Consider the following 15403-nt stretch of genomic DNA (forward strand, 5'->3'; position numbering starts at 1 on the left):
TACAACCATGGTAATATGGAAAACTCCGCTCGATATCACCTTGACGAGGTCACTACTCACTAGTCGAATTTCGAAAAAAAATAGAAACGGTGTGAAAGATATTTGTCCATTTGTTATTCAAAAGTAAGTACTTAGTTCATAAGCAATATATATATGTATATGTATATGGGGCCAAATGACGTTACTTTCAATACTGAATAATGAAATTAGACATTTTAGTAGTATAAATAGAGGGATGATGCATAAGCTCTAGGAACACACCAATCCATCGAAAAAGAGATTTAATTAATAGTATAAGAATATGGCTGCCCTCATTTGCCCTGAAGACCATTCTCCTGTTGCTGATGCAGAGGCTATTAGGAAGGCCTGTAAAGGTTATTCAAACTTCTCTATCTTTCCTTTCGTATTCTTGTTTTTTAATTTCTTTTATAAACATCATCATCAAATTTAATTAGTTGAGATCTGATCATGCTCATGCATTAACCATTCACTGTTTCTTCCTCTGCCTTCTAGTAATAATACACTATAAGAGGTTAAATTGTTCAAATGGAGTAATAAAAGTTATACAGATCATGTATATTAGTTAAATTCATTTTATTTAGGTGTTACCTTTTTGGTGTTTTCTTAATTGTTTTCTTATTTATCCTTGGGTGTTAGTAGTTCTAAAATAAATTTTACTTTTAAGTAGCTATATGTACAGAATAAAGACTGACAATATAAAGACTGTGAAACTACATGAGATCTTTTATTGTGACAACTTAATTATACTAGTAGTTCTTTCTTTTAGTTATATGGTCGAGAATTTAATGTATTATTTATCGTCTTGGTAACTATATACTTCATCCGTTCACTTTACTTGTCACGTTTCGCTTTTCGTGAGTCAAACTACATAACTTTGACTAACGTTTTAATATATTTTTTTTACCATTTTGATATGAGAAAAACTAAAAATTATATTCCCCCGTTTCAATTTATGTGAACTCATTTGACTGGACACGGAGTTTAAGAAAAGAGAAGACTTTTGACACGGACTAAAAAGGAAATAAGGAAAGATAGAGGCAAATTGTGTGGCTATAAATCATTGCATAAAGGCAAATTTTTTCCAAATAAGGAAAGAGGTCATTCTTTTTGGCACGGACTAAAAAGGAAATAGGTTCACATAAATTGAAACGGAGGGAGTAGTACTTTTCGTATAGTGTCCGAATATCGAACTTTTAATTTAAAATATTTAAGACAATCTAATGCAATTTAACTTAAAAAATGAGTCAACTTGACTCTCGAAAAGTGAAACCTGACAAGTAAAAGTGAACATGGGAGTATTGCTTTTTCAATCTTGTTTTCCTTTATTTTTTGTATGTTCTTACTGCATTTAATTCTGTCAAGTGGAATTTAGGGTGGGGAACGGATGAGAAGGCCCTAATATCAATACTTGGGCATAGAAATGCAACACAGAGGAAGATAATAAGGAAAACTTATGAGGAAATGTATAATGAACATCTTGTGAAGCGCCTTGAATCTGAATTGTCTGGACACTTTGAGGTAGTTTTCTCTAAACCAATGCTTGATAAACATTAAATAAAAATGATTTAATTTATATAACACTATATAATGATTATTTTTTACATTATTATCTTAATATCTTTTGTTTATAATTTCCAAATATAATGATGAATACAGAAAGCAGTGTACAGATGGATGCTAGATGAAGAAGAGAGGGATGCAGTTATACTGAATGTTGCAATAAAAGAGAAACCAATCCCAGATTACACTTCCATTATAGAGTTGTCATGCATTTATTCCCCTCAACAATTCTTGGGTGTGAAGCGTGCATATCAAGCTCGCTATAAGCATTCTGTTGAAGAGGACTTAGCTCAGCATTCCACTGGTGAACTCCGCAAGGCATGCATGTTTAATTATCAACTACTCCTACAATATATTTTTATTATTTTTGTGTTGTTGCCTGGTTATATTATGATAATAATATTGTTGGCTTTTTGCAACACACGTACAGCTTTTGGTTTTCCTAGTGGGAATATACAGGTATGCTGGTGATGAGATAGATGCAAGACTAGCCAAATCTGAGTCTGACATCATGTGCAATGCAATAAAAAGCAAGGAATTTAATCATGAAGAGATAGTTAGAATAATTACTACAAGGAGCAAGACTCAACTCAGAGCAACTCTAAACCGCTACAAGGATGACAATGGCTCTTCACTAACCAAGGTTATTAATTAGTTCAAACTCTAATAGAACTCCAATCTATACGAATTGGGGTTATAACTTATAATAGTGTAAAGAATTTCTATACTAGCACTATAATTTAACGTATTGCAATAAATTATCTATCTTATTTTACAGGTAAATTGTTCCACTTGTTATGAGTATGCAGTTACTTGCACTAATCTTTTCTGGTTAATATCTTTTAAATGATTAGATAAAGTTAAACTCTTAATAATTTGAAATTTCCATTATCCCAATATTATACTTCTATAGTCAATATCAACCGTCAAATAGAAAACAAGATCTATGGGGCATCGTGATTTGGTCTTAATTATTTTTTCTTCTTTTTGCAGCACTTGAGGGACGGCGAGGCAAAGGCAGCTAATGCTTTCTTAGGAGCGCTGCGAACGACAATCCGATGCATTATTAATGACCCTCAGCAATACTATGAAAAGGTAACAAATAAATTGTTTGGATATGAGTTGGCTGAGATTTTAAAAAAGCAGTATGTCGAAGTTGGAAATTGGAAAAAGCTAAGTCAAATAATTTCCAAATATTATTTTAAAAGTTTTCGGCAGAATATATATTGGTATGTTTTAGATTAATGGTTGAAAGTGATATGATGAAGGTAATTCGGCGTGCCCTAATGAAGTCAGGGACAGATGAGGAATCGGTGACAAGAGTGATAGTGAGCAGGGCAGAGAAGGACTTGGAGGTTATCAAAGAGCTTTTCTACAAGAGGAATAGTGTAACTCTTCATCATGCCGTCTCTAAGCACACTTCTGGGGATTACAACTCTTTCCTTCTTGCTATCTTGGGAAACCAAAACTAATCAATTATCAACAACTTTTCTGAGGCCAGTGACAGCTGAGGTGTTTGTGTGAGTTTGTCACTTGAAAAAACATCCATCGTCGAGGATTGTTAATTTGGATATTGTGTGACTTTATATCTGGTTGTTGTTATTGTTATTTCTCCAGCTCTGGTGTATGTGATTGCTTTTAATGTTTTTTTTTTCCAAGGTTCAAGTGCCTCGTGTTACTTGTTCATCGTCGGCTTTGTTGTTGCAATAAATTTTCACTATGTATTGTTTTCTGTTTTCTTAATATTGTTTGCCCCATTACTTGAGGTTGCTTTCAATATCTTTCCCATCAAGATTCAAGAGCTTATGTGTTTTACTTATTCCTCAACGACTAATTGGATTTATCAAGTGTATACGGTCAAAATCGGGTCTACTCAATTGTTTACCTTGAAAATGGTAACTACAATTATATTTGATTTTGTGGTTCTAGAAATACGTGATTTATTTTAATACTAGTTGTTAGGCAATAGATGCTAAGTGTGAGTAAAAAAAATAAGAAATGCAAACCAATAGGGTCACCAGGCTGGGCCTCGAGCTGGCTGGAGCAGGGCCTCGAGGTCTAGACGGGACTAATAGCAATGAACAATTGATGAAGAATCAATGGTAATGAGGGCCTTAAAGATGGCCTTTTGCGATTAATGATGAGCGATAAATGAATAACAATAAATGAACAATGAAAGATTAAGCAATAAATGTGAAGAACAATAGTGTTAGCAAAGAGCAGAGAATGTTGTATTGCATTCAATATGTAGTGTAAAAATCCGAATCCCGTACAAAATGATAAGGGTCCCCTTTATATAGAAGGGGTGAATCCCAACACAGTACATGTCTAATTAATGACAAAGAAAAGCTATTAGTACAGCTATACAACGGCTCAGTACGGATTTGTACTACTCTTGCAGACCTGGTCAGTTCTAGCCACGTGTATTTGAGAATTTTCCCGCCTTTCCATGACGATCATCGATTGTATTGCTCCGAGGTCGACCATGGTGAGCCTTCGATGCGCTCCCTCGAGGGACGCACCTCGGGGTCGCACCTCACGCTCTACTTCGGGCTTCTTCGAGGTTAAACGTGGAGCGACATAGTAGCCCCAAAGTCGAACTCCCCAATTTTGGTCGTATACAGATAGTCCCTGCGTTATTTAGAATGAAAAGATAAGAAACGATCTTGACCTCGACTTTCTCGAACCTCTCTTGATGATGTCATGCTCATGACGTAAGCTTTCGAAGTGACTGAAACATCCCATCGGTTTGTCTCCCTAGAAGCAACAACATAACCTGCCACCTCTTCTACTTCTGGTAGGAGCAGACGAAAGGGGAAGTTCATCCACTATAACAACTTTACGAGGATAAGAATTTGAAGAAGACATAGTTGTATGAGAAAGTAATACGTGATGAAGAATGATCACGCCCAACTCTAGTCCTAAAAAGGATAAGCGGTCGCTGCAAAAATAATCCGGTCTAAAGTCCGGAGTCGAATCCCACAGAGAATTAAGGTTTCGCTGTAATTGTTCAATATCACAAAGAAGACAAGTTTGAACAATTTCTAAATTATAATATTAAGATTTTTACATCTAACTAATTAACCAACAAATACTATAAAATGGTAAAATTATCAACTAACGAGACAAAGGTTTGGAGACTAAATTAAGGAGGTTTGGAGTTATGATTTCCCCAATTGTTGATTTCATTAGTTGTATGTTTCTTATAGCTTTGACTTAGTTGCCTCTATCAATCATGAACTCTCCAGCTATCATAAATCTCTCTCAAGCAATTATGATAATTTATTAGACGCACTCTCTCAAGCTACGCTAGCTAGATTCACATTACAGTTCACTTAGATCGCACCCGAGGTATCGTTATCTCTAATCCAACCTCTAAACCCTCGGTTATGACTCTCGCCTATACTCCGGGAGTGATGTTGTTCAAACAACTACCTAAATATGCACTCTCTCTCAAGCAGATACATAATAAATAGGAACGACTAATTGAGGATCCTTTCAATTAACCACAATCAAAACGTAGTTGAACAAATAGAGATAAACAACCAATTCAAAACTATATTAATATAACAACCAATTCATCCCCAAAAGGTTCCATCAAAACCCTAGAAAACAAATTAGCTATTCATAATAGTATGTAAAACTACAATACTAAAAATCATAGCCAACAATGAAAAAAATAGGAAGAAGAAGGAAAAACTCGTTGAAGAATTCCGCGCCTTACTCCTATTGTGTTCTTGACTCCTTAGGTCGAATCTCCCGTCTCCTTAGCCTCCTTAGGTCTAAATTATGTCAAAAGTGTGTCCCCCCTTCAAAATAGGTTTAGGACCCCATTTATACAAGTTAGAATAGTGTAGGGCCGAAATAACCTTGTCCCGGACGAAATAGGACTTCTTTTTGACGCCTGGAGCGGCGCGGCCGCGGCCAAAACGCGGTAGGACCGCGGCTAGACAAGCTCTCTGATTTTCTGCCACGGTCAGTTCCGCGGTCGCGGTTTCGACCGCATTTTTCACCCTGTTCCGTTTGGAATTTGGAAAAACGTAAAACATGAAAGTTGTAGCCCTTTGAGTTAGCTTTCCAACCATGTATTGTATATCCCAAATAGAGTTCGGAGCAGAAAGTTATGTCTAGTTTACTAGACAATGCGCAATATGCCTCATCGAGTCTTTGTTTGTTCTCAACTATCAAATTTGACCCCCGAACACGATCCCGGCTTAATTCCTTGAGCTTTTACTCAGACTTCAAAGCTTCAAATCACTTAAATTTATTCCATAACATCTATATAGCTCGAAATCACTCCTACAAGGCATAAAACACACTGTTAGTGCAAAACACTAGCGATTAAAGCGCAAACTCAACTAAAGTGCAGTAAATTAGAGTGTAATAAGCGACTAAAATATGCAATTATAGCCTATCATCAAAGAACGAGAACTATTGTGAACAAAGAACACTGTAGAAAGTTTTTCATAAAAGCAAAGGCAGAGGAGGTATTTATATGAAAAAGTAACCGTCATAAAAAGTGAGTCATGATGGAAACGTCATAATGAAGTAGTCACTTCATGGCAGATGCAGCCGTAAAAAAGCCCTAAAAAATGGTGAAGAGTCATAAACCCAATCGACGAAGGCCACGTGGCACATGCATTAAATGGAAGTGACATACGACGCGTTGCTTCTGGAGAAGACATAATGATACATGGGAAACAGGGGCAAAAATTCCCGCCATAAATACATACCACTTCCCAAATATTTAATTGCTAAATAATTGGCAAGTGGGGGGACTATCTTTATTGGTAAAAATAAATATTACACGTGGAATCAAATATGTGGATGATATGGCAAGACACGTGGATTACTAGAAAAACGACAGTTGGAGAGATGCATTGAAAGAGACACGAGTCGTAACAGATACGAGCAAATCACCCACGAGAGGAAAAAATATGGTCGCTCAAGTCTAAATGGTTACATGAAGAGGTACCGGTGGAATGAATCAAGACAGTAAAAAGGAAAGATTCATGAATCATCAATTAATGAGCGTGAATGATCTCAAACGTTACAAAATCCTCATGAACAATTATAATTACCAATTATAACGTCTCATTAATATCATTAATGCTCATAACGATTCGGTCATAAAAGGGGAAGGACGTTGTACTTATAAATTCCTATATAAGGGAAAGAGATATCATTTGTACAAACACGTTCTAATTATTATTGGAATACAATTACTTACTTTTGATTTCTATTGATTACTTTGCTATTTCATATTCTAATTTCCTTCCTTATCACTGAGAAAATATAGAATTTCTTGATTATCAGTAACCCGAGTACTTCTAAAAATAAGCTTTGACCAAAGTACACAGTTTTTGTTTAAACAGTAATAAATTCAATTAACTATTGGGGTCTATTTTTTTTTGAAATTTAAAACTTATGTTTCAAATTTTGAGCTATTTGGAGTAAATTTGGGTGTTAAATTGTATATTGAGTTATTGAAATTTGAAGAATAAGTGACTGGTTCTGGGCAAAATTTGTTCACCTGAAGTTCAGGCACTTATATGCATACATTTACAACTTCAGTCTCGTATGTTTCAAAATTTGATCCTAATTGACTAGATTTACAAAAGTTTATGAACATAGGCTATTGCTTATATAGGGTCCAAAAATCGGCTATCTGTGCGCACTTTACCCAGAGAATAATGGAATAGGCCCAGCTCTATCAAACGACTGTATTTTGAGAAGCCCATTACCATTTTCACAATCTCCATCCTGCGTCCTCAGCTTGCCTAGGGCTTTTCCAGTTGATTGAAAACTGAACTTAAAACCCCAATCACAGTGAAAAGCTAAAAGAAGGAATAAGGAAACCATCAGAAATGGCGTCATTTATTCAGAAATTCTCGTTGAAAACGAAGAATATTGGGAAAAGGGCTACAAAGAAATACTTAGAAGATGCACTTTACAAGAATCTGTTCAAGGAAGGAGGCGAAGAGAACCACGTTAGGAAAAATCTGAATCAATTCTTGAAATCCCACAAAAGTGCTTACAAATGGGAAGTTGGAAAATCCCTCAAAGTCTTACGCCAACGCAAGCTTTACGCCCCAGCACTCAAGGTCTCTCATTTTCCAACATTCTGTACCCCTCTTCGTATTTTAATAATTTTCCATTATTTATTTTTGGAATTGTTAGCCTTAAACTGTAAGAACATTCTTGCAATGCATTTTTTATCTTCCATTGTTTGACCTGATAATAAATCTGAGTTTTGAATTTGATTCTTAGCGAAAGAGGTCATCGCATGTCTTAAAACCTAACCCTGTTAGCGAGATTGTAGTATTGGCCTTAAAACATTTGAGTGTTACTATGAAAGACCACTACCTTCAACTTCAAGGTCTTTCATTTTCCAAAGTGTGAACTTTAAACCCTAATTTGTTTGTGTAAATCTGTATGTTGTCATGGTTTTAACTTCAAGTTATCTCTATTTGATTTTTAGCTTTAGAATTGATGCATATTCTAGCTATAGTTCTCACTGCTGTGGTTTTCGACTAGTTATTTTCCTTTTTACTTAATTCCTATGTTATTTTTTGGTGGCAGCTTGTATCAAATAGTGAAAATAACTGCTTAAGGGATCATACCTTGATGCAAAAGACATATTGTAAACCCCTATAAGAAACCCAAGAAGTGGGTTCATTTCTATCTCTTAGATCTTATTACGGCAGCACAAAATTTGAAGTGGAACAATTATGTATAACATCCTTAGCACTATCAGATGTGACTTGTAAGCTAGTAGTAGTATTTTATGGTTCCATGGTTTTCTTATTGCAAAATGAAATGTTTAAGTTTGCTAGTTGCTATATGCAGTTATTAGAAACAATGGAAAAAAGGGGCATGAACAAGACTATTAGTGATCAAGCTATACATCTGGATCTTGTTGCCAAGAGTAAAGGGATTGAAGCAGCAGAGACTTATTTTTCGAATCTCCCAGAGGCATCGAAAAATCTTCTCACCTATTCTGCTCTTCTGAATTGCTATTGCAAGGAATTAATGACGGAAAAAGCTGAGGCGCTGATGGAGAAAATGAAAGAACTTAACTTAGGTTTAAGCTCCATGCCTTATAACAGCTTGATGACTCTCTACACAAAAACTGGGCACCCAGAAAAAATTCCAGCCATTATTCAAGAAATGAAGGCCTATGATGTAATGCCAGATTCTTACACCTACAATGTTTGGATGAGGGCTCTTTCTTCTATGAATGATATTTCTGGGGTCGAGAGGGTTATTGATGAAATGAAGAGAGATGGTCGTGTAGCTGATGATTGGACTACATATAGCAATTTGGCATCGATTTATGCAGATGCTGGCTTAACCGATAAAGCAGTGAAGGCACTCAAGGAACTGGAGAAGAAAAATGCATGCCGCAATGTTACTGCATACCAGTTTCTGATCACATTGTATGGCCGTGTTGGAAATTTGTTGGAAGTATATCGTGTATGGCGTTCTTTGAGGCTTGCTTTTCCCAGAACGGCAAATATAAGCTATCTTAACATGATTCAAGTTTTGGTTAACTTGAATGACTTACCGGGTGCTGAGAAATGCTTCAAGGAATGGGAGTCTGGATGCCCAACTTATGACATACGTGTAGCAAATGTTCTTATAGGAGCTTACACTAAACAAGGTTCTTTGGAGAAAGCTGAAGAGCTCAAGGAACGGGCCCGAAGGAGTGGAGCTAAGCCTAATGCTAAGACATGGGAGATTTTCGGGGATTATTATCTGCAAATTGGCGATATCAAATCAGCAGTTGATTGTGTTGACAAGGCAATTTCAACTGGTAGAGGTGATGGCGGCAAGTGGCTTCCATCATCTGCTATCGTTAGAAAATTCATGAGTCATTTTGAACAAAATAAAGATGTCGATGGTGCAGAACATTTTACGGAAATTTTGAAGAAGGCTAAGGATGAGTTGGGGGTTGACATATTTGAATCTTTGTTAAGAACTTATGTAGCTTCTGGAAAAACAAGTCCTATCATGCGTCGGCGGATTAAAATGGAGAATATAGAGCTGGGCGAAGAAGGTAAAAGATTGTTGGACTCCATCTCTGTGGAGTGAGATCATTTATTAGGTAATTGACATGCCTCGGGCTTTCACAAACTGAAATAGAGATGTGAGTTTTCAGCATATTATTTGGAGCTACCCTTTTTATTCCAAATAGATCTCTTTGGACAGTGTGTGCTTGAATTTTGTCGAAATAAGCGTGAATTGAAACACAGCCTTCCGCAGAAGCTGTGTTTTATATTTTCCTTGGTTAAATTGTAGACTTTTCAGCTATTTATAGATCCACATGCTAGTTTATTTTGGATTAGATGATTATTTTGTTTTTGGATCTAGTGTTGATAATGGATATTGCACTAGATTAACGGATTGTATCTGGCAACATTATTATACAAGTGTAGCGAAAAGAACATTGATCGCAAACATTTTCATCTTGTGTTACTTAATCATTTATACTTGGTCTGTTTCCAGTTTTGGTATTTAGTCTGTTCAACAAAACTTTCTTTCTAGTTGGCAGCTCTAGCAAAACATGAAATATCTTTACAATCAAAAGTGGCACTGCCTCATTGACGTGGTAGGCAGATTCACTTTAGTTTCATTTCTGCCACTCAATTGGTACTGACAAGCTTAGGCCTCCACAATTTCCATACCAGCAACTTGTTTTCTTTAGGAATATGTTCTACCAATCTTCTGCTTGCACTTAGACACCTTACTCTGAATTTCTCATCGTCGACTCTCGGGGTGGTTGTACTTTCTTCTATTGGGATTTCTGGACTTTTTGCTTCAGTTGCCTCCACGACCCGATTCACCATCTCCAAAACCTCACTCATTTTAGGACGGTTTCTGGGGTGTTTAGTTAAACACCTATTCGCTATGGCAGCTAACTTCTGTGCAGATTTAAGGGAATAATTCCCATCTAGTCGAGGATCCATAATTTGTTCAAACTTCTTCAGGTCTGAAAGATGTGGTCTCACCCATTCCAGAAGTTTCTGCTCATTTTTAGGTTTATTATTGTCCAATGGACGCCTGCCGGTAATGAGTTCATATAGAAACACCCCATAGCTCCATACATCGCTCTTGGATGTTAAGCGCCCAGTCTGTATATATTCTGGAGCAGCATATCCAACAGTTCCCACCACCTGTTCACATTCATCATTAATGTATTGCTCTAAGTGTGCTTATTCTTAGAAAATAGAGAATTTCACATTATTATGGCATTTTAAAAGCAAAATATAACATCTATAACATGTTTGGAGATAATCCATGATCCTACAAACTATCCTAAATAGACTGACAATCCAAATCGTTATATTTGAATATGAGATTACTTTCAATATACTTGGTTAACTAAAGCTTTATTATTTAATAGGTGTAGTAGTTTCACCCTGCGGCTTTGGTCTAGTAGTTAGAGCAGCATTCCGAACTATGCACCACTAGCCCTCAGTGACTTCTTGATTTTTGAAAAAGAATAATACTAATAATAATAGTAGTAATATTTTCATCCTAGGAATAATTACTTTCTAAATTTTGAGGTGAAATATCACACCAAATGTTGGTGAAATCGACCATCAAAATTCAAGTGGTGCAGAAAATATAATTCAATGGAGCTATTGAGCATACCGCAGTTGAGACATGGCTTAATCCATCAGAAGGGCCTAATCTTGCCAAACCAAAATCTGAAAGCTTTGCATTCCATTTCTCATCCAATAGAATGTTTGATGATTTGAAATCTCTGAAGATAATCTGCATTAAATTAATAATACATAAGCATAACTATGAACAGTTCTGCAAATATATAGAATGAACTACCTGAAACTCCATTCCCTCGTGAAGATAGGCCAAGCCTGTAGCAGCATCGCGAGCGATACTTAACCTAGTCTCCCATGGCAAAGGTGACATTAAACGACTCATTAGATGATCCTGTACGCTCCTGTTGGGCAAGAATTCATACACCAAGAGGCGCTGTATCCCTCTCTCGTCATCCTGTGCGCAATACCCTATGAGCTTGACAAGATTCGGATGCTCAACAACACCTAGAACATTCACTTCTGTCACCCATTCCTTATGCCCCTAAAACACAAGCCAAACTCAATTTCAGAAAAAAACATGTCATACCATCTTTTCACAACTCCACTGACTACAGTTACAACAACAACAACCCAGTATAATCTCACTAGTGGGGTCTGGGGAGGGTAGTGCGTATGCAGACCTTACCCCTACCCTGGGGTAGAGAGGCTGTTTCTGATAGACCCTCGGCATCCCTCCCTCCAAGAACTCACCTTGCTCTTGGGATGACTCGAACTCACAACCTCTTGGTTGGAAGTGGAGGGTGCTCACCACTAGAACAACCCACTGACTAGTTAGTTCATTTGCTATGATCAAATCACTAAAGTCTATTATGAGGACACTAAGAATAGAACTAGCCTGCAATCCTCTCTGGCTGAGTTGCTTAACGGCAATATCAGTCCTCTTATCTTTCGTGTCACGTAAAACACCCCTGTATACACCTCCAAACCCGCCTTCCCCGATCATGAGGGATCGGCTAAAGTTCCTGGTGGCGGTCTTCAACTCGTCAACAGTGAAGACCCTAAGATTGCAGGGCCTTTTATGAGACGACAAGCACGAAAACGAGAGCCTAGAAGAGGACTCGGTGCTAATGTCAGATGCAGACGACTGGCCTGAAGTAGTGAATCCTTTAAACTCAGGATCAGTTGAAACAGAGGCACAAGACTGGCCTGATGTAGACTTTGTAGTCTTGTTGTTGTGATCATCATTCTTGTCTGAATTTGAGAACTGGAAACACTTCATAGCCCTTTGAAACACCTACCTGCAGTATATCACAATCAAATCAAAAACATATATGCAATTCCTTTTTGTTATAGTATTAACTTTTAAAAGAAACAATTAATTATCATTGTGCTGATTAGCTTCAGATATACCTACAAGTCTAATACTTCTTTTAGTTAGCCTCTGAAAACAATAACAGCATAGAGATTGAATTTTATTTTAAAAACTAAAAAATAGAACTCACAAATTTCAATGACTAACAGCCTAGACAATTTTAGTAGTCTGGAAATCGAGAAAAAAAAAACATGGAGTTAGAGAAACAGATATGCAGTATTTATACGTACTAATTAAATAGTGTATTGAGAGCTCTAGAGTTCTTCAATTTTCCATAATCCCAACAAAGAAAGCTTTATTTCTTGAATTATCACATTATCAATATACTAACCATAAAATGGATTTTTGAAAAAAATAAAAGAATTTCAAAAAACGGAACATAAAGGAGAAACAAAGAATTAGAAGAAAAAGGTAAAGTCACCTTTGATGAAAATCAATAAATAATCAAGAATAAAAACATGCTGAAACAAGAAATTGCACGAAAAAATCAGGAGGGGACAGAAACTCGTATTTTTTATATAAAAAAAAAACTATTTCCATGAATAAAATGGTAGATGATCATGAAAAATTCATAATTAGAAGAGGAGGTATATGTTACCTTAAGGGAAAATGGAGAATGATTGGGCAACAAAGAAAGTAGAACTAAAATTCAAAAAAGCCGTAATTTGTTTTAAAGAAGAAAAGAAAGGAAAGGAAATCAAGTAAGGAACGAGCATCCCATGATCTAAGGAAGTCAATGCTTGGCAGCTGGATTTCAGCTCACCAACTTAAAACCATTTAGGAAATTTAAAAATTAACACTTGTAAAAATAATGAAGGATAAAAATAGAGGGAGGGTTTGATTTTAAAGAGAATGATGCAATGAGAATCAGCGGTCACATTCTCATTCATTTCACAATCATGTTTTCAATTCTTTTATTTAGGTAGAGTTGGAACTTGGATACGTTCCAAGGAGTACACGGTTTACATCATCTCCACCAAAATTTTGAACTCTCATGTCTATTTGGCAATTGCTTAAAAGGTCCCACTTGGGTATCTTTTCTAATTATCTTTTTTCCTTTTCTTTTTTTATTTTCCTTCTAGAACTTAAGGCTGGCCTCTTTTCAAATATATCCCATTTATTTACTACTTTGGAAATTTTCGTTTTCCCTTACGACTACTAGGAGTGATAAACGGGCAGGACGGATACGGTTCGGATCAAAACGGGTAATAAAAACGTAAAAATTATTCGATTCGACCCGTATTTGATACGGATAGAAAACGGGTTAACCGGCGGATAACATGGGTAACCATATTATCTATGACTTCTTGAATATGATTATTTTTGGGAGAACTTCTAGTCTCCCAAACTTGAGGAACCCCCAATTTGAGGCTTTACAAATGTAAAAGTTAAACCCATTACTATCCATTGGTTATGCATTTTCTAAATGGATAATATAATTTTTATCTATATTTGACCCATTTTTAAAAAGTTCATTATCCAACCTATTTTAATAAATAATATGGGCGATCAACTGTTTTCTTTTAACCATTTTATCACCTCTACTTACAACCTTGAGAAGGTAACTAATCACAAAAGAAAAAAAAAAAGTAGATTGCGAGCGTTGAAAGCATTGTACGTTGAGGAACGAATATTCACTTGGAACGAGATTTCACAAAAGAAAACAAGAAAAAGAGGGACGTGAAAACGGCAATCTTGAAATTTTTTCTTCAAAGTAGAAACTGCATGATAGAATGATTTAACAACAACAACAAACAAATTTAGTATAATTTTATAAGTGGGATCTGGGGAGAATATATAGTATGTACACAGACCTTATCCTACATTATGGAGATAGAGAGGTTATTTCCGATAGACTCTCGGCTTAGAAAAAGCATAGTCATAGCATAGTAGAAAAAAATACAGTAACAGAGAAGCCATTAAAAGCAGTAATAAGAAGCAGTATCAACAACATGATAAAGAGATAACCGAAGCAAAAGAGACAACCGATAATAATAGAGATTTAAGAGTAAGAACATCCACAAATAATAATGATATTACAAGTATGAAAAAGAAAAAGCTCAATTACCTACTAACCTTCTACCATAATTCACGACCTACATACTCTCCTATTAAGGGTCATGTCCTCACTAAGCTACAAATATATTGTGTACTGCCTTATCACAGGGGCATCTGGGCACCTCCTCTTCACATCCTCGAACCATCTCAGTCTCGCTTCCTACATCTTGTCCATCATAGGTGGGCATTTTCCATATTGTCTCAAATATCCTCATTAATAATCTCATATTTCCTATTATGCCCACACATCTATCTTAATATTCTTATTTTTGTTATTTTTAACTTTTGGACATGTGAGTTCTTGACCGGCCAATACTCTGCCGCATACATTATAGTCAGCCTAACAACCATTCTATAGAACTTACTTTTAAGTCTTGGTGGTACATTCTTATCACACAAGACAATTCTTATCACACAAGACACTAGATGTGAGCCTCTATTTCATCCACCCTGTTCTAATACGATATGTGATATCATCATTAATTTGCATATTACCTTGTATTATTGACCAAGATACTTGAAACTTCCTCTTTTAGGGATATCTTATGTATCAAGCATCACTTCCTTTAGCTTCACGAGTCATGTTACTGAACTTACACTCTAAGTATTCTGTCTTACTCCTGCTCAAGTTGAAATCCTTAGAATCCAGAGTTTGTTCAAACTTCCAGCCTAGTGTTAACGCCGCCTTGTATCTCGTCAATCAGTACTATGTCATCTGCAAATAGCATGCACCAAGGCACGTTCCCTTGAATGTGTTACGTCAATTCATCCATCACCAAGACGAATAAGAACGTACTGAGCTGGTCCCTGGTGCAACCCCATCACG

General features: G+C 36.2%; 3 protein-coding genes across 4 annotated transcripts; 2 read left to right on the top strand and 1 right to left on the bottom strand.

Moving 5' to 3' along the window:
- On the top strand, positions 229 to 3358 carry LOC109229565 (annexin-like protein RJ4). The gene is made up of 6 exons (XM_019395047.1): positions 229 to 374; positions 1394 to 1539; positions 1678 to 1899; positions 2012 to 2224; positions 2575 to 2676; positions 2850 to 3358. Exons 1-6 carry the CDS (start codon positions 302 to 304, stop codon positions 3051 to 3053), a joined length of 960 nt encoding a protein of 319 aa, XP_019250592.1. The 5' UTR covers positions 229 to 301; the 3' UTR covers positions 3054 to 3358.
- On the top strand, positions 7275 to 9987 carry LOC109229566 (pentatricopeptide repeat-containing protein At1g60770). The gene is made up of 2 exons (XM_019395048.1): positions 7275 to 7685; positions 8431 to 9987. The coding sequence occupies exons 1-2, from the start codon at positions 7449 to 7451 to the stop codon at positions 9673 to 9675; spliced, it is 1482 nt and encodes a 493-aa protein (XP_019250593.1). The 5' UTR covers positions 7275 to 7448; the 3' UTR covers positions 9676 to 9987.
- LOC109229567 (probable receptor-like protein kinase At5g47070) lies at positions 10017 to 13477 on the bottom strand. Of its 2 annotated transcripts, none has more exons than XM_019395049.1 (5): positions 13118 to 13477; positions 12043 to 12445; positions 11428 to 11688; positions 11239 to 11361; positions 10017 to 10757 (listed from the first exon to the last, which is right to left on the bottom strand). In XM_019395049.1, exons 2-5 carry the CDS (start codon positions 12424 to 12426, stop codon positions 10227 to 10229), a joined length of 1299 nt encoding a protein of 432 aa, XP_019250594.1. In that variant the 5' UTR covers positions 12427 to 12445; positions 13118 to 13477; the 3' UTR covers positions 10017 to 10226. The 2 variants fall into 2 exon arrangements, with proteins under 2 accessions (XP_019250594.1, XP_019250595.1); XM_019395050.1 differs by lacking the exon at positions 13118 to 13477 and adding an exon at positions 12750 to 12849.

This window comes from Nicotiana attenuata, chromosome 7 (genome assembly GCF_001879085.1).
Source record: "Nicotiana attenuata strain UT chromosome 7, NIATTr2, whole genome shotgun sequence".
Classification (NCBI taxonomy): domain Eukaryota; kingdom Viridiplantae; phylum Streptophyta; class Magnoliopsida; order Solanales; family Solanaceae; genus Nicotiana; species Nicotiana attenuata.